This window comes from Hydra vulgaris, chromosome 09 (assembly GCF_038396675.1).
Source record: "Hydra vulgaris chromosome 09, alternate assembly HydraT2T_AEP".
Classification (NCBI taxonomy): domain Eukaryota; kingdom Metazoa; phylum Cnidaria; class Hydrozoa; order Anthoathecata; family Hydridae; genus Hydra; species Hydra vulgaris.
Genome location: NC_088928.1, coordinates 45,939,889 through 45,964,144, shown reverse-complemented (window position 1 = coordinate 45,964,144; position 24,256 = coordinate 45,939,889). Strand labels below are relative to the sequence as shown.

The window sequence follows — 24,256 nt, the reverse complement described above, 5'->3', positions numbered from 1 at the left end:
TATATAGTACCGCGCTCAACTTAGTTTCTCCGCGCAGCGGCCTTGCTCGGTTGCAAGGCTCGTGTTTCGGTTGAAGGAAGAGTTGAGAAAGGGTTGCACCACGAATAACAACTAAAAAATAAAAATAATAAAAACACAAAAAAATGAGTAGCCTCCTCGACTGTAGTGGCCCCCCTCGGGCCTTGGGGAGGTGAATAATCTAAAAAAAAAAATATATATATATATATATATATACATATATATACATATATATATATGACATATATAGTACACGGGAAAAAACGGCAGTCACATTTAAAAAGTTTTGAGAAAGATATATTAATCATTTATAAAAGTTTTTATATAAAGCATACTAGTAAATTAGAAAAAATACTTTCTTGATTAATTCATCTGAAGTTTACATTTTTAATAAAATATTTGTAACTTTTACTAAAATTTTTTTTTCCTAACTATATACAAAGACTTTTATAAATGAGTCATAAATACTTTCTGAAACTTTTTAAATGTGACTATGCCGTTTTTTCCATGTACTCTTCATATATATATATATATATATATATATATATATATATATATATATATATATATATATATATATATATATATATATATATATATATATATATATATATATATATATATATATATATATATATATATATATATATATATATATATATATATATATATATATATATATATATATATATATATATATATATATATATATATATATATATATATATATATATATATATATATATGTATATATATATATATTAGCAATTAACAAAATATTTACAGCACTTAAACTTGATAATGATAAAATTACGCGTCATCATTGATTTCATTCAAAAAATGATAAGCCATGAATAATAATTGTTGAAATGGACAATAAACATTCTGCTCAAACAGTAATTAAGGAAGCGAGCAAATTGAGGTAAATCAGAGAATATAGAAATAAGATTTATATTAACCCTGACCTCACCTTAGCACAACGAGAAAGAAATTAAATAATAATCAAACCGAAAATCAGCCCTTTCAATTCATCATCAAAGATGAGAAAATTAAAGTTAATAAAAACGACTAACCAAAATTCATAAAGTTGAAAAAAAATTAAAAATTATTAAAAACAACATCAGTAACAAAAATAATAATAACGATAATAATAATAATACAAAAAGCAATGATTTTGAATCTTCAAACAATAAAAATCAATTAGGCAAACTAAAATGCTGGTATACAAACGCAACATCTATTAACACTCAATCAAATTGTCTATATTTACTAGTGAAGTTAATACACAAAATATTGACGCGATAATGGTATGCGAAAGTTGGTTTCCATCTATTAAATATTTAGATTTACCTGGTTACGCAATATATAGAAGAGACCGGATTGGCGGTAGAAGAGGGGGTGGTGTTTGTATATTTATTAAAAAAACTATTGAATCTTCTGAAATTTATAATATCATATATTAAAAAGTATCTATTGAGCATATTTGGGGCAAAATAAAAGTAGCACATGAAACATTTTTACTAGGGTGCATATATAGACAACCAAATGCAACAGCAGAACTTAATAACCAGCTAAATGATGTCATTTATGAAGCAAAAAAATTAGTCAGTCAAAAAGAAGTAGATTGTCTTCTAGTTAATGGAGACTTTAACTTGCCTAAAATAAAATGGAACAAATATGGATTTAGTGAACATTTGTCGGAAAATACATAAGAAAACAGTTTTGTTACAACGTTAAATAATTGTTATCGTTTTCAAATGGTCTTCAAACCAACTTTTCAAATAAACGAGATAAAGGAAAATATTTTAGACTTAATTATCACTGATAAAGATAATATAATTCTGGAAATAAAATACGAGCCTTTATTGGGCGATTCAAATAAAGGTCATGATATATTAACATATGAATTTATAGTGTATACCAATATCTATCTAAATGTAGCTAATAGAAAAATTTTATACAGTAAAACAAATTTTTAAAAAATGTCACGGTTTTATAATGAAGTTGATTGGCAGACATTATTTATAAATAAAAATTCTAATGAATGTTATAAATTTATTTATAACATTCATTAGAATTTTTATAAAATTCTAATGAATGTTTATAAAAATCTATAATGAGTCAGTTTCAAAACTTCTGCCATCAATAAATATTCAGTCAAAGATTGGTCCATTATGGTTAACTAAAGAATTAAAGAAAGAAATTAATTTAAAAAATAGACTGTGGTTCAAATATTTATCATCCAATAAGTCTAACATTTAAAAAAAACAATGTGTATTACAACGTAAAAAGTGTAAAGAACTAATCGATACTGCAGTTTATGAATACGAATCTAATATAGCAAAAAAGTCAAAAACAAATCCTAAACTTTTCTATTCTTATGTTGATAAAAAAAAATCAGTTAAACAAGATTATTAAGAGATCAGACTTGACAACTGCACGAGGACGAGAGTAAAATATCAAATATTCTGGGATTATAGTTTCATTCTGTTTTTATTCAAGAAAAAAATCCTGTTCTACCATATTTCAAACAAAGATCATCTATAGCATGCGACCTAAATAATGAAGACTTCTCACCTCTAATAATAGCAAAACACTTAGAAAAGTTAAACAAGAATAAATCGATTGGACATGATAAAATTTATCCATTAATCTTAAAGAAATGCAACATAGCTCTATTATATCCATTATCATTAATTTTAACAAAGAGTTTCAGTAATGCAATAGTTCCCAAAGAATGGAAACTAGCGAATATAACACCGATTTTTAAGGGTGACAGTAAACTAGATCCGGCAAATTGTCGGCCAATATCTACTACGTCAGTTGTTTGTAGAACGTTTGAAAGAATAATTCGAGATAAAATGATGTATCATCTACTACAAAACAATCAAATCAATAAAAATCAATATGGTTTTGTACCTTCTAAATTATGTATAACCAACTTACTTGAAACAATCGATGAATTAACGAACCATCTAAACAATAAGACTTCAGTAGAAGTTGTATAATTTGACTTAGCAAAGACTTTTGATAAAGTTTCACACTTGAGATTAATTCACAAGAAAAATAATTACGGCTTTTCAAAAAAATTAGTTAAATGGTTTCACAGTTTCTTATCTAATAGAAGACAAAGAGTGATTTTGGGTCAGAATAAATTCGAGTGGAGAGAAGTCTTAAGCGGTGTCCTTCAAGGTTTAGTTTTGGGACCTATTCTAATTATTATATATGTTAATGACTTACAGGACACACTGAAATTTCCATTAAATCTATATGCCGATGATAGTAAATTGATTGTTTCAATAAACAACATCGATCAAAGCATCAAGATGGTATCACGTTTATGCAACAATGGGCAGACACAGACACCTATAGTGTATGTGTTTTAATGAAAAAAAATGTAAAGTTGTGCACTTTGGAACAAATAATAAAAAATTCAAATATTTCATTATAAATATGACTAATAATAATGAACATCTAGTATTACAAAAAACCGAAATAGAAAGTGATCTGGGCATTATTATTACATAATTATTATTCCATTTATACAAATCGAACTAAATCATTAAAAAAAATTTTCCATTTTGTGTAGTTTCAATACGAATTCCCTCTTTATTATTCAAAAAACAGGTTACTTTGTTTCAGACTTTTCACTGAATTTCAGAAGTTGAGCCAGCAATAAAATTGTATATTTAATCTCAAGACCAAGGTCTTTTAATAATAAATTTTCTTTTTGGAAAGCTATTAGGTGAAGCTTACCTTTTGTTTATTCATTTCTCTGTGTTTGTTTATTACAGCCATACAGAAAATATGGAAAAACAAAATAACTCTGTTTCGGAAGTAACGAAAATATTAAAATGAGGCTAATTCGACTGAGAAAAGATGAAATATATAACAAAGCGTGAACAATGTGCAAGTTTATTAATTACCAGAAACTGTAAAATGTTTATCAAAGGGATATAACATTTTTAAAATGCATTGACAACTTCTTCTAACTAACATAAAACTTTCAATTGGGTGTTATGAATGTAATAACTTTCCTGGATTTTAAGAAATATACAACATTTCATTTTAAAAAAGGCTAAATAAATTTTTCGCTCATTTTTGATCAGACTAAAAACTTATATAATTTTATTCATAAAATGAAAGACAATAAAGAGTTTTCAAAACTGCCGATTAAATATTTCAAAATGGATTAAATATTTTTAAGAAAGAAACGATACTACATCATCGGAATTCCGATAGATTAGTACTTTTTTTTCCTTATTCCAGCGCAGAATATAAGTGCAGAAAGATTTTTTAACATGAAAAAGAGTATTTGGACTGATAAGAGAAATAAAGTATAGCCATAATCAGTAAAAAACTTGCAGATGAAACAATTTGATTTTAAATATCTTAATTTCGAACAACTTTTTAAATACTGTGTGAAAAATTGGTTAAATGGTTTTTTAAACGGCGGATGTATATACTGTGTATATACATCCGCGATATAGGTGGGGATCACTGGGGATTTTGTACCCGAGTACAGAATTAGATGGGGCGCACAATAGCCGAGTTTTTTTTTATACTTTATTAAAATAAATTGATAAGGCATTAATAATTTCGCATAAATAGTTTTGTTATAGTAAAGTATTAAAAAAGTTATTGATTAGTCATAGCTTCTTGACTACTCTCGAGTCCTTAATAAAAGGGCGTTTATTAATTTTTTGAAGATTTTTTCCACCCACCCCAAACCTATTAAAAATCCTACCCCCTCCCTCCTTTATTCAGTTATTAACTTGTTATCAACAACAACAACCACAGATAAATCAGTGAAAATCGTTTTTAAAAATTAGCAAATAGTTATTTCAGTCACTGATAAAAACAAAAAATATCAGTGTACACAGGCGTTAAAAATCGCCCACCAAGTAAATTTTGACTTGAGCTTTTGGTTTATTTCTTACCTTGAGCTTTTGGTTTATTTCTTACCAAAGTATTTAAGTGATTCAATTTTTCCAGTTGAGTATTTTTGGATATTAATTTGTTATATAGACAAGGACCACGGTACGAAATAGAAAAGCGCGAAAGATTTGTTTTTTTAAAAGGTACGTTGAAGTTTCCCGTTCCTCTGATATGGTATCTATTTTTGTTATTTTGGAAGAAATTCTTTGAAAAGTGAAAAAGAATTAGCGGCGGATCCAGGTCATTGTTCTAGGGAGGTGGAACTACTAGTTAAAATCTAGCTTTCTAGTTTTCGAAGGTGCAAAACTATCAATAATCTTTTCGACATTTATGATGCAATCTTTATAGATATGGATCAAAGCTAATCCATTTAATCGTTCTTGTCCTATATTAGGTTTTAACCAAGTTTTAAGTCCTTTTAAAATCGAGAAACTCCGTTCTCCCGAAGCAATCCTAACAGGAAGGGTGCAAAGCAGTTTCAAAATACATTTAAGTAAAGGAAAGGCATTACCATTACATTGCTTGTATGCTTCCAGTGCATATTCAGGTAGGTCTTGTTGCTTTTTGATTGCGTCTTTCCCTTTTAGCTCCAAAAATATAAATTTTGAAGAAACTTTTACTAATTGGACATTCTCGTCAACAGTATTTATGTTGGGAAGCCTTTTCATAAAACTCAGTATATTAGTTATGGATACTGTTAACTCTGTCTTTGTTTTATGTAATAAATCTCTAGGTATTGCTACATTTAATTCAAAAACATTCAAGGTTTCATCAGAAATCTGAACTGTAAATCTAGAAGTATGCTATCAAGTAACGATAAATAAACATTGACTCTATAGTAAGTTAGAGGATTATTCGTTTTGAGATTTGTGCGATTAGTATGTTTTCCTGTAATTTGTGGAATCTCGATTTTTAAACCGAAGTCTTCTAGTAACTTTGATGCAGTCATAAATATAGCATTAAAGATTACTTTATTCTGTCGTCTTTTATTTAATATTTTTATGGTATGTTTAAGAATAGTTTTTGCATATTCCTTAGCCAATAATTTTTTTTAAAGAGCCTCACTTAAAGAGACTGTGGTACTTAACACATTAGCTAATAAACAAAGTGTTATTATAAATAAGAGCTCAGATTTTTTAGTTATGCGGCCTTTGTTGAAGAATCCCGTTCATTCCACTGAGATATCAAATAAAGTGTTTCTACTGCATTTATTAAACAAGATTTAAAACTTAACACAGAATCATGCCGTTCAATCTCGTTTCGCATGAACTTGTAAGCATTCTTTTATTTATTTATTTAAGTTACTTCGCTTCGGAGTAGCTTTTAAAAATAATATTATTTCTTTCATTGTGCCAATTGTATTTTTTATAGCTCGCACAGACGAACATTTAGAAATTGATAAGTTTAAAGCATGGTTTTAAAATGGACTTTTTATTGTGTATGGATCTTCTGTAATTTCGTGGCTCCTCCGTTGTTTTCACCTAACATAAGGCTGCATCCATCAGTACCTACACCAACACAATCCTTTAAATTGAAGCCAAATTTTGTCAATGTGTTCGCAATTCTCCAGTTAATACAGGTTCATTAGTAAAATTAGAATAATTTTCAGAATGGCAGTTTACATAATCAATAAAATCTTCACGGATTTCACAGGTGTTAACATCAATATGTCTTAATACGACTGTCATTTGAAAACTATGACTGGTATCCGTTGTTTCATGAAATATAAAGCTATAAAATTTTCCTTTAAAAATTCTTCTTTTAATTAAGTCCTGAATTTGTTGAGCACTTAGTTCAATTATTTCATTTTGAGTATTTTTACTTATGTATGTTGCATGTTTACATATTGTTGTATGTTTCAATATTCGGTATTTATTTTGTTCAATTACCTGAGATGTTAAAAATGCCTCAATGTCTATAGGCAAACAGCTATCATCTTTTGTTGCGGGTAAAGAATCTTCTTTATTAATTTTTGCGTTAGTTGTACTTGTAAAATTACAAGCTTCCATACCAAGGCCAAGGCCAGAGTTTGGAGAAATAGGACTAAGTTTTATTGTAATTTGATTAATTTCAGCCCCGCCAATAAACGCACTATTAAATCGTTCGGATGATGACACCGAAGATAAAGGCAAACGATAGGAGCAGCATGGTCCTATATTGGTAGAATTTTAATTCTTTTGACAAAATAGTCATCTAAAGAACTTGTCCTCTATACTCAGTTGGTTGTTGGCTAATAAAAATGATTTCATTAAAAATAGTAAAAATCATTTGTCATTTATTTATTTAAAATAGTAATAAACACACTTTTGTTTTCTAAATACGAAACCTATTCATAAGAAACTCATTTAGTTACAATTTTAAAAAAAGTTCTTCGTATCTCACTTGAATACAACTTCAAGTGTATATAAGTGTAATATAAATTGCAACTTCAATTGTTGAAAAATAAATACTTTTTTTTATTTTTCGAAAAATGTTTCGAAACTTTCATCGTTTTTCGTCGATTCGATTCGCTGCAGAATAATTTTTTGTGTATTGTTTATCTTTTACAAATTTTTCAATAATATTTTGAAGTTTGACATTATTTAGGGGGGTTGTTACTCCTTACCCCCCACCTTACCCCTCCTTTGTATCCGCCACTGGAAGGAACAAGCCCAGGTTTATATTTAAGCATAAATAACAAATTTTGGAATATATTGATTTGATATACATTTTTAATGCTTTCAAATTTTTTAAAAGTGACTCAGCATGCGAGAGTCTATCCTTATTAAAAACTTTTCTTGCAGCATGTTTTTGTTTTCGATATAGTGTGGTTAGTTTTAATTTATGAGTACTCGCCCATGCAACATTAGCGTATATGTATTAGATTTTTATGAACGAGAAGTATAGGAACTTTAAATTATCAGGAGACAGTATAGAACTAGCTTTTTAAAGGATACCAATGTTTTTTGATATTTTGGTATTTAATATATAAAAAAAAATTAGTATCTTTTATAAATCTAGTTCTATACTGTCTCCTGATAACTGGTTTCTATACTGTCTCCTGATTCTGTTCTATATTGTCTCCTAATCCGGATCTATACGCGATTTCCATAAGATGGAAAGCACATATAAATCTTATCAATAAGTATCCCTAGAAATTTAGTTGCTTGGGTTCTCTCTATTTCTTTAGTATCTATATTTAGCGAAGGTAAGTCGAGAGGTATTTTTATAAGCTTAGAATGAAAAAGAATGTATTTGGTTTTTTTCTGTGTTTAGCGATAATTTCTTATATTTTAACCAACTGTTTATTTTTTCAAGTATAGTATTTGTAGTTTCATAAAGTTCTATAATTGATGAGGATGCATAAAAAAAAATTCGTGTAGTCTGCGAACACTATGACATCCAGTTTACTTAAGGCTTTAGGAAGACCGTTTATGTATATTAAAAACAAAAAGGTGCAAGAATGAAACCTTGGGGGACACCGCATTATTTTTTGAGTAATTGTGAAAACTTTTTTTCATGAGCAATAACGCATTGTTTTTTGTCTAGTAAAAAACTTTTGAACCAGTTTAGTGCAACACCTTTTTTCCCATATTTTTCCATTTTCCTAATTAAGACACGTAATCTACTGTGTCAAACACCTTAGATAAATCAACAAAGACTCCAAGGATGTATTTTTTGTTTTTAAAGGAGTCATTAATATTATTTATAACATAAATGACTCCATTTGATGTAACACAAAAAAATTGCTTCGATTCAAGCGTAAGATAATAGTGCCAATATGTCTGATATGTACAAAAGAGTAGAAACAATTATACTTCAAAAGAATTCTTAAGCTCTTGATATGAAATGCAGCGCTCACAACCTTAACCTTGCCAGTGTTCATTCCGCTGAATCTGCCGTTGAAGTGTGAGCTGTTTTGGTTTAGTTCATTTTTTTTACATCTATTTAGTGGAAGCCCTATTCAATGAAAAGTCTTGGCTAAGAAAACTGGAATGTCTTTTCATCAATCCTCACAAACTCAATGGAGTGCACACATTGAGGTTGTGAAGCCCTTAGTTAAGCGATGGATGTCCTTATATGATTGCAGAAGCTTCGTGACCTTGACCTTACTGATAAACTATTGAATGAAATAAAATCACTAACAAATCATTTTTTTCAGTCATTTCAGATCACATTACAACATTTTGGTTCAAAACTCTTTAAGCAATAAACATGCCAATGTCTCACTTCAATCAAAATATATTTCCTTAGATGACGAGATGAAGCTTATAAAGACTTTTATCAAGGATCTCGGTCTTGTAGGTCCTAATTCATTGATGAAGTATTTGATTGCCTCCTGCCAACCAAGTTATGGTTTTCAATCAGACTTTGGTTCAAAAGAGGAAAAAAAAGAGATGGATTCTTCACAAAAAAGCTAACAACGAAGTTCATTTCTATATAAAACGGAGAGAGGGAGTTTGAGGTGAACGTATTCAATACCGCTCTCAATACTCTAGTTCAACAAATAAGAGACAGGTTTTAAGCTGCAGAAAAGTCAACGAACAGGTTTCTGTTGATATTGCTCTTAGAATCTAATTGTAGAGGAGAAATGAAAAACTTTGTCGTAAATCTATGTGAACGATGTCCACTTAAAAGAGAGATCATCTGAAGCTTAAAAAAAGAAACTTAATAGAAAGATCAACTGAAGCGCGCCAAACTTTTTAGGCTTAAAAAAATTTCTCACTTCAATGAAGCCAATGAATAAAATCTACCAGAAAGTTCTACATTCTCTATTCAAATTAATATACTATTTACTACGCATTTAAACTCTATTCCGGTTCCATTACCAAAGAAGAGTAGTCGTTTAGTAACTTTTTTTTAGTTAAGACAGCGCTAAGACTTACAATGACTTAATACCGGCTTACCAATCTGCTAGTGACTACAATCTCAAAAAATCCTTATGTTACAACAAAGTTATTGCAAGTTTTACTATGAATATCGTTTGAATAGTCAACTCAAATGAAGCCGACAGTAGAATAGATATTTCACTTTAAGCTTACAGTTACTAACAATATAATAAAGTTAGTTACTTTGTCTATTTTAAAATTTTTTCATTTTTGTTAAGTTTTTTTTTTTTTTTTAAATACCCTCCAAGTTAAATAGACCCCTTCGGCTTTGGGAAGGTAAATTCAGTAGAAGTAAAAGTTTAATTCATTTAGCGTTTGGATCTATAATCAAACTTTTTCGGATAAATTAGACATGGTGGGGAGTTAATAAATTTTTGACCCCAGGCGTCATAAAGAGTTGCGGCAGGCCTATATATATATATATATATATATATATATATATATATATATATATATATATATATATATATATATATATATATATATATATATATATATATATATATATATATATATATATATATATATATATATATATATGTATATATATATATCATACATATATATACTTCACATATATATACTTTATAAATATATACCCCATAAATGTGTTTTCTATAATAAAATATTACTGTGTTTGAAAATTTTTGAATAAAAATTTTAGGGATTGCTACTGACCCTCGAAATGTAAATAGTTCTCTAATATTATATAAAAAAAGTTTTTCAAAATGTCGTGCTGGGTCTCAAACAAAGCGAAAGTATATCATTTTTTAAAAAAATATTAAAAAGAAACTGTAATAAAAAATACTTGTTAAATTTTTTATTTTACGTTTTTATTTAAAAAAAGTCATTTTCTGTTCACTAAAATCTAAAATAATAATTTAAATATAAAATGTTTTTGAAAATTTTAATTAATTTTGCTTCATTTGAGACCCAACATGACACACTTTTAAAAAATGTTTTTTAGTAATAATTGAAACCCTTTTAATGTTCGAGAGTTCGTAAAAACCCTAAAGATATTTTTTATTCAAAAAATTTTTAAATTCAGTATTATTTTATTATAAAGATGATCTGTAAGGTGGACCATCTAAATAATAAAATAACTTTATTATATAGATGGTCCACCTATGGACCATACTATTTTATTAAATTGATGATCTATAAAAAGTTGGCGGGGGAGGGCGATGTGGCAACCCACCCACTATGGATCCGCTCTTGAGTACCAATGGCTTTTGGAAGTAATACTGATCAATATAGAGTAAGATATACCTTTTTGTCAATAAATTGATTGAAGCCACATTTAATTCTTATTTGAGGTTGTTTACTAGATAAATTTCTTGTAAAACTACTCCATCATAGTGAGGTTGTCTACAGCAATTTGTTTTATTGACTTTATCATACTTGACCTATTTTTCAGCAGCAAGTTGCTTTTCAGCTGGACAACGAACTATCTGGGAAACAGGATTTTGAGGTTATCTAATTTCTTAACTACTCATTAAAACCAATTTTTTTAAATACCAATTGTAATTTTCAAATGTAACATAAGATATATTATTCAAGGATTGATATTTCATAACGTCTTGAACAATATGTGTAAAACTATGAGCATTATAAATCAAGTTTTGAATTATAAAACTTTAAAAGCCCTTTGATAAAAATTTAAAGAAAATTTTCAACATTATCAAATAAAACAAAAGAGGGTTCCTTAACTAAACGTAGCTTTATTGAAACGGAAAGGACTAATAACATTTTCAAATCCCTTACCAGGCATCCAATGGTAAATAAGCTTTTTGACAATACATAGAAGATGCAAGTAATCTAAAACAAATTGATTAACCAGGCAAAAAACTGTGCCAAGTAAAGACAATTTTACACTATGATGACCAAATTAATGCATTGAATTGCGCGTCATTTCTTAAAAAAGAATAAATTTCAGGAATTATAATACGATTTTTATAGCACTCCTCTTTATGTGTACATCTTTCACACCAATAATAGCCCGAATGCCCTTATTACACTTTAAAAACCACCTTGCAGGCGCATCACAATTAAAAGCATCAAAAGCAGTTGTAAAACGTTTTTTACTGAAGCATATATTCATACAACTAACAACATATCTTCAACATAAGCTTTTAAATTGTCATTTACAGAATTAGGCTAGGAGACTCTATAGTTGATGACTATTGAAAAGACACCAAGATGAGATAGTTCTTTTAACATTTCAAGAATAGGCAAATACATAAATTTGAACTCCTTGATAATGGGACGCCATCAATATTTACATGAAGTGTTAATTAATCTGTTATATCATTTAAACTATCAATCAGATCTTGAAAAGGGAGCACAAAGAATTAAATGATACAATATAATGTTATTAAACACCTCCGCAAGAAACTATATTAGTTACTTTTGGAGAAAATAATAAAGTTCTAGCATTAGATGGAATGTCTAAAATAAAAGGTTTAAGAACTATCAGTTATTGCAGCATGTGGAATGTTATACTGAGTAGCCCACATAGCTAAAGTCTTAAGAGCACAAATTGGCTCTTCCTAAATGTTCTCAAGTTCTTTAAAATCAGTAAACATATCATATTGACATTGTCACAATTTTCATCGTAAAGATTTTTATCAAGCGTTAAAAAATCAATTTTATCAGGATATTTTTCATGAGAAATATTAAGTTGTGGTTAAAACCCTCTTCCATCTCTATAACTCCGAAACACAAAACTTGACGAAAAGGGCCACTGCGCTGAGAAACAAGTTGAGCGCGGTACTACCAGAGACGGGGTGGGGATCAAACTCAGAACTTCTCGCTTATGAGGCAAGTGCTCCACCACTACACTACTACCTTTAGAGTCTGATGGAATCATTTGATGTTGAGACGATTCTACAGCGGCAACTCTAAGATACTCATCTACGTTTGCGACGTCTTTGACTTCATATGTGCTAAAAACGTAATAATATTTATGACAAGAAAAAAGCAAAACCTTATTTTAACTTTAGTTTTTAACTTTTAGCGTGATAAAGCTGTTTAAACCAATAGCCGTTTCGAATTGGGCAACGGTTTGCTACAAATAACAAACAAACTACCAATATGGCCCATTAATCATAAAAAGAATATAAAAATAATATGCCTGAAGGTCTAGGGCCTCACTATAAATCAAGATGCACAAGTAAAAAAAACAAAAGTACAAATTAATAGTAACTATTATTATTATGCATCAATTTTGCAAAGGCAATACAACAAGTATGGTAGTTATTTCAACGAATAAAATATGAAATGTTTAATAAAATATACAAAGACATTGTAAAGGAGCATTAAACTATCATTTATTAGTGGTTGAGTAAATTATCTTTTGTAAGAGACTAAAAAATTAGGTTATTACAAAAAAATATTAAATTTTGTGTTTTTATTGAGTCATACATATATATTTTTTAAAAGCCCGAGGCCCTGGTAAGAATAATAATGTGCTGGTACAAAATTTTTTTCGGACCCCCCTCCTTAAGAAGATTATTTTATAAAGACATTTAGTAATATATAATAACGTAATAATAACACTGCCTAACAGTGATTTTGTTTCGGAACCAAAGTTAGTTATTTCTTATGTATTTCTACCTGCTGAATTCAAAAATGACATTAAAAAGGACATATTAGCTCTAGTTTAAGAAAAAAAAAAGCAAAAATTTTCTCTCAAAAATATAAATTTTAATTTTTTGAAAAATATTTTGTTTTGTTTTTGACTATCCATAATGTTTTATTCATGTTTAAAACTTGTGATATTAGTTACGTGGGTTTGCTAAAGTTTCTGGTCCTATTCTTAGTTACTTTTTTTCATTTACTAGTGTGAAATTTGACAAAATAACATGCCAAAGAAATGTGTAAATTTAGAGGACATTTTTTGTTATACTTGTGGTAAAATAACATTTTCCTCACAGAAAAGAACTATGACGCCTCTTGTGAAGACTGCTTACCAACATTGCTTCGATATAAAGGTAGGGGACCAGGGTTAGTCATGGGCTCCGCATATATGCTGTAGCTCTTGTTTGGTTACACTATAAGAATGGTTAAAAAACAAAAAAAAAATTTTGGCTTTTGCTGTTTCTATGGTATGGAGGGAGCCTAAAAACCATACAGTAGACTGCTATTTCTGCTTGATCCCACCCATTACAGTAGGTTTGTCAATGAAGAAAATAGAAACAGTTAAACATCCGAATCTTTCATCTGCCATTCGACCTACTGACAATTGGACAGTTTACTAGTTCCTAATCTACTACAAAGTTGTGAGTTAAATGCAGAAAATGAAGGCAGAAATGAAATAGAAATAGAAAAAAAAAAAAAAAAAAAGCCTTCCACATCAAATGATCCTAAATTTGTGTTAACAAATGATGTGCCACACATATTGAGTCAAGCAGAATTGAGTGATCTTGTTCAAGATTTAAACTTGTAACAGGAAAAGGCAGAACTTCTAGGCTCAAGACTAAAGCAGTGGAATCTTCTCCAATTTTATGTCAAGGATTCACATTACAGAAAGCGGCAGAGGAATCTGCTTTATTTTTTTTGAGAAGAAAATAATTTTATTGTTTGCATTGATGTTTTTGGATTAATGTATTGTCTTTGAACTATGATCCAAATAAATGAAGATTATTCATAGACTCATCTAAGCTAGGCTTTAAAGCTCTATTACTGCACAATGGAAACCGTCTTTCTATCTATACCAATTGACCAGTTCACATGAGACTTATATAAACATAAAAGTTCTCCTAAACTGCTTAATTACAATGAACACAAATGGAAAACTTGTGGTGATCTAAATGTTTTTACTATACTTTTAGGAATGCAATTAGGGTATACTAAATACTGCTGCTTTTTGTGCATATGTGACAGTAAAGACAGAAGTTCATAATATATAAAAGAAGACTGGTCGGCAAGAAATCTCAACATAGATGAAAAAAATATAATTGCTGGATAACTCGTGGATCCAAAAGATGTTCTTCTTCCACCATTACATATTACGTTGGGTTTAATGAAAAATTTTGTCAAAGGTATGAACAAAGAAGGACAGGTTTTTAGGTATTTAAGAAACAAAATTTAAAATGCAAAAGTTAAAGAGGGTATTTTTATTGGGCCACAAATACTCCAAATTATATAGGATCTTCAAATTATGTAGGATTTTACGGAGTTTTGAAGGAGAAAGAAAAAGAAACTTAGGAAGCTCTTAAGGGAGTGGTTTTAAAAGATTTTAGGCAACAATAGAGATGATAACTACATTTAATTGGTAGCCATGCTTCTGCAAAAACACCATCAACTTGGATGTAAGATATCCCTTAAGATTCATTTCCTCCACTCACGTCTAGACTCCCCCCTCCCTCTCCAAGTTGTGGAGCTGTTATTGATAAACATGGGGAAATGTTTCACCAAGTTATTTCTAGAACAATGATATCAGAGTTGTTTTCAGGGCTGTTTTCAGGGTTGTTTTCAGGGTTGTTTTCAGGGTTGTTTTCAACAATTTCATATTATCACTTCATTTTTTTAAAATAATTGTTTTTAAAATAATTCTCTTTTATATTATTGTTTTAGATATTTAAATATTCAAACAGTTGGTTTTAATCAAGTTATAACATTTAAAGTGTGTTAGTAAATTACTAAAAAAATTTTAACTTTATTTATAAATATTTAAATCAATAGTATATAAGGAATTAAACAATAATAATCTATTTAGGTCTCACAAAATCACAAGAGACTGACTTTAGGAACATCTTGCCCCACTAAAAGTTAAAAAAAAACCCAGTTGTATTATTATTATTTGTGTGATTAAGATAAAAAAACGTTTGCTTTGTAGGCAATTTATTCCACATTTTTTTAAAATATAAAAATTCTAAAACCCAATCAATAAAACTAGTTTATTTGCAATTGGCCAACAAAGTTTTGGGTGAAGGAAAATGCTCTTTTATGTTTGGGGCAAAACGTCGTGTGATTATTTAGTTTTAAAAACTTTTAGTCAAATTTACTTCTCTTAAAACAATACATAAATATTCAAACTAAATATTTACAAGGCGTTGTACCCGATACATAAAAGTGCATTTTGCCCTTTTTACTAAACACTATGTTATTCTATTAAAAAATTTTTTTTTTGACATTTATTTAATTTTGAAGACTTTTTCCCAGTCATGGGCAGTTAATTAATTTGTATAATTGTACAATTATATGTTTTTTTTATTTTTTTTAAATTTATTACAAGTAATTAAGTATTTTTTTCTCTTCAAGTAAACATGGATGCTTAAAAAAAACTTTTAAAAAGGAGAATTATATGTTGTGTGCAATAAAGTTTTTTTTAAGAAGAAAGGCATCATGCCCACAATACCCTACTTTTTAATTAAAATCGTTCATTTCTCTTTTATTTGTCTCTTTTTTCGCTTTAAAAAATTTTCTTTAATCCTTTTTTTTTATGCTTATCTGTTTATTACTTACCAGTTGATTTTTTTAAAAAAAACTTGCAATGCAATGCAATGCCACTACATAAGTAATACATTGTAAAATTAAGCTTGCCGTAATTTTGATATATAAATAGTTTAAGAACTTGATCAAATCAGCTGTGACGTCACAACTTTCACAGTACTTTCTACAAATGTCACAAATTTATTACCCCGCGTAATTTGAGAACGAACTCATATTTAAACGGTTTAAAAACATAAATTGGGAGTGTCGACCTTTATAAAGCGAACTTTTTACATTTGAAAAAGATAGCTTAAAACGAGCAATAAACCACAAAAACACGATGTGATAGGTCAATGCGCACTTTAAAAATTGCTTCAAACAAAGGAAAAAATTCATTTTCCGCTCACAAATTGAACACAATAATACTCAGTTGTACACGGTACTATTATTTTAGCCAAAACTATTTTTAGAAAAAGGTATAACTGAATACCTTAAATCAGTAAGCTTATTTCGATTGTTATAAAAATCTGACCATATTCACTTAATTTAAACTCATTATACACTTGTTTTAAAAGGAGTCCCTTTTAATAAATGGATAAAGCGGATACACGCACACCTTACCCTGAGCGCTTAGGATCGAAAATATCGAGAAAAAATTTTTTTTTTTTTCGGAAGTTTTTTTGACTTCAACATTCTCTCTATATATGGAGAGTTATTTGGGGGAAAGCTTAAGCGCGATTTTTACTTAAAAAAAACTGCGTAAAAATGACAAAGTCCAAAATTTTGAAATATTTTCTAAGTCGAAAAAACAAAAAAAATTACTTTTTCTTCAATTTAAAGTATTATTAAGCACAATGTAGGGTATGATTTTTTGTTATTTTAGGAATATACTTCATATCTTCATTTCAATCTATCTGATACTCGAATTAAAAAGCTTCAAGATGAGGTCAAGTTTTTTTCGTATTGGTTTTAGTTGTATGTGGACATCTCCTGAAATGCTAGATTCTATTGAGGAGGGGCAACATTAAGTAAAAGTAATTTAAAAAAAATCATCATTACTGGTATGGAACTGATGACGGGATTATTTACTGTAATCACAATAAATTTATTGATTTCTTTAGTTATCTTTTTATTTAAATGCCACGTGATGAAGGGAGCTCATTCGTCAGACTGTTAAAGCAATTATTTGATAAGTCTCAAGAAGAAAGAGATGAAGTGAAGAAAGGTGGCGATAGTGCTTATGATGATGATTCATTGCTGAACCAAGAGGTTGCCCTTTATATTGAAGAAGCTGATAATGAGCAGCTAAAAATCGGCGAAGATGAACCCAAAAAGAAAAATAACGTTGGGACAACGTTATCCCAACGTCTTCCATATCGTTAGAAAGACGTTAGCATGATGTTATTAATGAAACAGCGGAAAAACGTCATTTTGCTAACGTTATTGCAAGGATGTAAAAATGACGTTGTAACAACGTCACATTTGAGCTATGATATCGGAAAGGCGTTAGAGCAACGTTAAATTTTAAGAAAAAAAATTTTATAAAGACGTTAGACAAACGTTATAGTTTGACTGAAATAACGTTGAGCCAATGTCTTTTCTATTGTTGTTTAGACTTTGGAATAATGGCGTAAATGAAACATAGGGCAACGTTGAATTGTCGACGCTGGCCAAACGTTGTAAGAAAAACGTCCTCCAACGTTTTCCTAACATTTTTTATGTTAATTTTATACTGCGAAAAACAAAAAAGCACAATGTTACACTGTATAACATCACGCTGTGAAGTTCTTTTTTCTTTTTATTTATTAAGGTCATACACGATTATTATATTGGTTCGGTCAAATAATTAAATACGGAAATTAAAACGCTAAAAACAAATAAACATTGCAATATTTCAATTTCAAAACTTTAAAATTATATACAAGAACTTGAGTGAAACTAGTTAGATTTTTACTTTCTTTGCAAATTTCAACCATATCTCAAATAATTCGCTTTTTTTTTGTTTGACTCTAAAAGAGGAAAATATGTGAAAAAACATGAAGTTACAAACGAATCCAATTAAAAACATTTTTTTTAAAAAAAATCATTCGGAATGAATCTTTTTTTTAAAAAAATGCTTTTAATTAGATTCGTTCCTCCCCCCCCAAAAAAAATTTTTTCATTTAATTAATAAACAAAATTATTAAAACACACAGACATGACATATTGGAAAAAAGATATATTTCTAGTTTACCCTTAAAAGATATATCTTTGTGATTGATTTCAGATTTCTGTAAATTTCTTTTTTTATAGGGGTTATTTTGGCTAAGACAATATATTTTCTTATAACTTGAGTTGCATGGTACAATAAAGAAACTGAAGTACATTTTCACAACGTAAAGAATCAAAAATTGTTTTAATAAATAACTCTTTTTAACACCAGTGATTACTTTGTTAGGCGTTCTTTCTTCCAATCCGAACTTAATATATTTCAGTTAAACGCTTTACCATTTGAGCAAAAAGTTCTTACCAAAAACCAATAATTTCAGACTCAACAATTTTTAAAAGAAAAGGCAGACATATCAAAAAGCGGTCATACAAAAAGTTGTAACAAGCGAATCAGGTTAAGTAAATTGTCCGCGCGGATTTTCAGGATCCCTTAAGGGGTAGCCCTAAAGCAACCAAAAAACAAACCACTCAAAAGATGAGTAGTAAAGCGTGGTTGTTTTTGTAAATTATTTTTTTTTTATAAAATATAAAAAATACTTTTTAAATTTATTTATTATTACGATTCATCTTACATAAACTGCTATAGATTACATAATAGTTACATAGAAATGCTATTCAAAATACAAGATATTAATATTTATTTAAAGATGTCTTTTGTTTCTTTTATCGACGGGTGTTATCATCTTTGCTGTCCTCTTCACTTTTCTCATCACTGTCTGTATCTTTCGCGTCAATCGAAACTGCTGTTTTCCTACATCGCTGTAGCCGACCACCAGAGCAATCTCAGACATTATTGAAATATTGTGCAAATTTTAACTCAATTTTTTTTTTCGTGATGCCGGGGAAAAAGTGAACAGTTAAAGGTATAAATACATCATGTTAAAATAATCCCTTAATAATTACTATTTATTTAAGAGACTGTTACGTATAATCACATCGACAATATAAATATGCGTATAAATATAAGTAAATTGTTAAAAACAATAGATTAACAACTTTCGTTACTTCATTTTATGGTTTCAAACAGTGTCAATGGGTTACTCACAAGACTGCTATTTAAAATTTAATAATAATATATCTTTTATATCGGTCATGGGCAGTCAACCCTCCTTCAAGCATCATTTATAACAGCTAAAAAAGATTAGAAATATTTTATATAATTGTTATTACATTCCAGAATCAACAGTTTATGGCTACTTGCATATTAAGAAATTAATAAAAACATACCATATTCTTTTCAACATCAGAATATTGCAGTTCAGAATTAAAAATTGGGAACTAGATGTGGCTGATATTCTGATTAAGAGGGTCATTACAAAAACGTGCTTCCAACCTTCCTTGTCTTTGTTCAAGGCTTGTCAACTTAGATTAAATAGAATTTAGTTCACAAAAAATGAACGCATTCATAAGAAAGCGACATGTTATGAAAGAAAGTGCCTCTTATGAAAGAAAATAACCTGTTACTAATATCACTAAAACAAGTGATACTCCTATTTTCCATTAAAAAACCATTAAAAGAAAATAAATATTGAGCCTTAGCAATATAAAATATTCAAACCTTGTGCACTAAATGCACAAGATTTGAGTATTTTAGATAAATATGATTATCTGTCTGTGGAACGCTTGAAACCTATACAAAATTAAAAAGAAATTAACATAATCAAACTTATTATGCAAAAGATATAGAAGTATATCACAATTTTTAAAAAATTGCAGTTGCCTGGATAGATGCAGGTTATTGCAAACTAGAAATCTTTAAAAAATATAGAGCAATAACACAAAATAGAACAAATCTCAAACTATCATAAACAGCAAATTTAAAATAATTTATGTTCTGATGCAATAAAACTAGAATAAAGCAATATTAAATATATTTATTTTACTTTTAAGGTTTAGAAAAAAAACAAAAAACATACATTAATTTGACAACTAGTAGTTGTTGAAGAGAAAAACTAAAACACTAAAAAGCTGTATCAAAAACTTATTATTTGAAAAATTTTAGTAGAATTACCTGTTTATAAAATTACATTACATACACTTGATGATGTTTGGATATTTGTTTTTTTTTGTACTCCAAAAATATGTAGAAACATCATGCATTAGATAAAAAAAATCATCAAAATAACCAGTGCCGGATTAACCCTTAGACAAATAAGCACATGCCTTAAGGCCAGCACAAAATCCAGGCCACAAAAAATTTATACATAAATTTATATTTGTCTTATCTTTATTGATGAAATTATTTTAACTATTTCAATTGTTATACACATTTTGTTCATATATCAATTTTACGATGTAAAAAATTGTAACTAATTCATTCTTATAAGTGATAAATTTTTTCTTCTAAAATATCGATTTAAAATATTTTGAATAAAATATTCGAAAAATATTGTGCTTTTTTATATTTTTGAAATTCGATAACATTTGTTTTAAACAGTGGAACTCTTTCGTAAACAATAACAAAGCGCAGTAATAAAATTAATGGTTTTAGCAAATGAATATACTTTTAGATATAACATTTGTTACAAAATTGTACTCCTTTAAATTTATTAGTAGGTTTAAAGAAGAAAAAAGCATCACATTTACTGCAGAAAGAACTGGGTATAGCTTTTTGTTCAACATGCCATGTTTTAAATGTTTCTATCAAAACATATTTGTCACATATTTTATTTATTGTTGATATTAATATAATAAAGCTCACTAATATAATATGGATTAGATCCATGTATCTCAACTATACTGATTGACTTTCATTTTGACTTTTACTATCATACATTATTATCTATAATATATATTATATATGTGTATGGTTTTTTATCATATATATATAAAACAATGTTTAATCATTATTATATCACATATCCATTTTACATATTCTAATTAATATTATTTTAATTTATAAATTAGTTCTTGCTATAACATAGAAAACGTATATACACTATACATGTAGAACTTCAGTTCTGTGACCTAGGGGTATAAGAAGCAGATCATTAGTAAGTCAAACAATCAATCCCAGTGAGTAATTTGCATGAATTTTTGAATATCATGCTCCTGAAATTGACAAAAGTAAAATCCTTCACTTATAGGAATCTATAATTTTTAATGAATTATGTTGACGCTGTCATCATTATTGTTAGATTTCTGTTGTAATTATTATTTTAATTGAACAAAATATAAATTCTGATCTTTCCAAGTTGAGTCTTTGTCTATTTATTGATGGATTACCTCTCTTTAACAGCACAGTGTAATGTTTTTGGGTTAAATGTGGGTGCATTCTAGAAATCCCATCATATGAATTCATAATTAGTGTTTATTCTGGTAGTTCAAAACCAAATTCATCAAATGGTTTTCTTCTGGTATACTGGTAGTTTGATTTTAAATTATTATTTCGAATATTAAAATCTATATTGTATATACGTTTTGTATGTTTTTATAATGCAGTTCACAAGAAATCAATTTTTAAAATTTTACATCATTTTATGATATGACTTTATGAATCAATTATTTTTAAAACGAATAATTATGCTATTGAATACATAAAAATACGTTTTTAAAGATCACTTTTACGTTTTACTTTTAGATTAATGTCGATACGTAAAGGTGGTTGGGAGCGAGCGAAGGAATTAGAGAAGAAAATGCATGATGAAGATAAACTGTTAAAGAAAATACCCAAAATCAATTCATTTTTCACTGCCACGAACAAGGTTGATGCTACTGATAATATTACTCTCAATTCCCTACCATTCTCATTAACATCTCAGGTAGGTATTGATCACAAGGAAGAGGCTGCAAAAAATTGCATTTGAACTTGGACATACTGAAAAATTTGAAGACAGAGCTGATACTGGTTCAGGAACCATTCCCAATGATATTTGGAGTTTTGGTGACATAACAGATCATGTGCGTAACATGCGCATCAGCCTTGGAACAATCCATTTTCGAAACTTGGCAGACAGTTATCTAGAAACAAAGCGGGAATACAGAGGAGTGAATCGCTTCCTAAATTCTAGTGTCTTCAAACGGGTTTTGATCGTAACTAGCTTGTTTATTCTCCAGCTAAGACATGTGTTTTCTGCTTTCCCTGCATTCTGTTTTCATCTGACCGGTCGCAGTTGTCTGGCTCAGGATTTAAGTATTGGAAGAATATGACACAATACTTAAAATCCCATGAAATCAGTGCAAAGCACATACAATCAGTTCTCACTTTATGTCAAAGCAGTGCTGCTGCTGGGAGAGTTTACGAGCAATTGCACAACAATATGTTGGAGCAGCGCAAAAACTGGAGAAATGTCCTGTCACGCTGTGTTGCAACTATTACTTTTCTTTGTGAGAGAGGTCTTCCTCTTCGAGGTAGCAATGAAGTTGTTGGCTCCAGAGAAAATGGGAATTATTTGGGCATCTTGGAGCTGATTGGTCAATTTGATCCATTTTTGTCGCAGCACATCTGTACTCATGACGATCGCGGACGCGGTCACACATCATATTTATCAAAAACAATCTGTGAAGAATTAATTGCAACGATGGGTGAACAAGTTATAAGTTTCATAAAGGATGAGATTTCAAAGTCACTGTATTTTTCAGTTTCAGTAGATTCCACTCCTGATATTACCCATTGTGACCAGCTGACCATCATTCTTCGTTATATTAATATGGTGGATTACCAGCCTGTGGAGCGTTTTTTGACATTTATCAATATATCCAGTCACAAAGGGCAGAATCTTGCTGACACACTGCTTCAGTACTTGTCAGATCAAGACATCGACTACAAAAATTGCCTTGGTCAGACATATGATAATGCCAGCAATATGTCTGGTAAATATATTTGCTTGCAACAAATCCTGAAAAACAAAAACAATTTAGTGGACTACATTCCTTGTGCTGCCCACTCGTTGAACCTAGTTGGCCAGTCAGCTGTGGATTGTTGCGTTGAAGCAGTTTCATTTTTTAACATATTGAATAGCCTGTATACTTTCTTTGTAGCATCAACACATCGTTGGGATGTCATGATGACCCATGTTAAAAACCAACCAGAATGCCTTGTTCCAAAATACCCATTAGATACCCGGTGGTCTGCTCGAGCTGATGCTGAAAAAGCAGTGCTCAAGGGGTACCACCAATTACAAAGTGCTCTTCGAGAGATCTCAGGGGATTGTAATCAGAATGGTAGCGCAAGGAATGAAGCGGGTTCATTGGCCAAACACATGGATACCATTAAAGTTGCCCTATCACGTGAACTTTGAAATGACATTCTGCAAAGGTTCAACATTAATAGCAAGTTATTGCAAAGTTCTACAATCGAATTAACTCCAGCTATTGGTCTGCTGAAGAGCTTGCATATATTTTTGAATAAATGCCGAGAGAAGTTTTATGATTATAATCAGAAGGCAGGTGATCACTGTGGCAACAGCACATATAAATCTGAAAGTCGAAGACAACCAAAGCGTAAGAGACAAACCAATGATGGAGATGCCGCAGATGCTATGGAAGGGATGTCAAGCCAGCAAAACTTCAAGATCAATACCTTCTATGTCATCATCGATCAGCTGAAAAATGCATTAAAGAAACGCATTAAAGCTTACGCAATTGTGCTGCAGAGATGTGGAGTTCTGACTGAGTATGATTCCATGACCGATGAAGATATTGACATTGCTGTTAAAGGAATGGCTACTGTGTACTCGAAAGACCTTTGTTCTGATTTTCCAACAGAATTTCGACAATTTATGTGCTGGTATAAAGAACAGAGAAACTATTAAGAAGGATCAAGTGCACAGAATCAAGTTGATTCAAGT

At 29.4% G+C, this 24,256-nt stretch overlaps 1 protein-coding gene across 1 annotated transcript; it reads left to right on the top strand.

Moving 5' to 3' along the window:
• Window positions 1-22,612: 22,612 nt before the first annotated feature.
• LOC136085516 (zinc finger MYM-type protein 1-like) lies at window positions 22,613-23,707 on the top strand. The gene has a single exon (XM_065806829.1). The coding sequence runs from the start codon at window positions 22,613-22,615 to the stop codon at window positions 23,705-23,707; it is 1,095 nt and encodes a 364-aa protein (XP_065662901.1).
• The last annotated feature ends 549 nt before the right edge of the window (window positions 23,708-24,256 follow it).

What these genes read in the sequence shown, in the direction of transcription:
- LOC136085516 (XM_065806829.1), top strand. Translation starts at nt 22,613, where the DNA reads ATGACACAATACTTAAAATCCCATGAAATCAGTGCAAAGCACATACAA.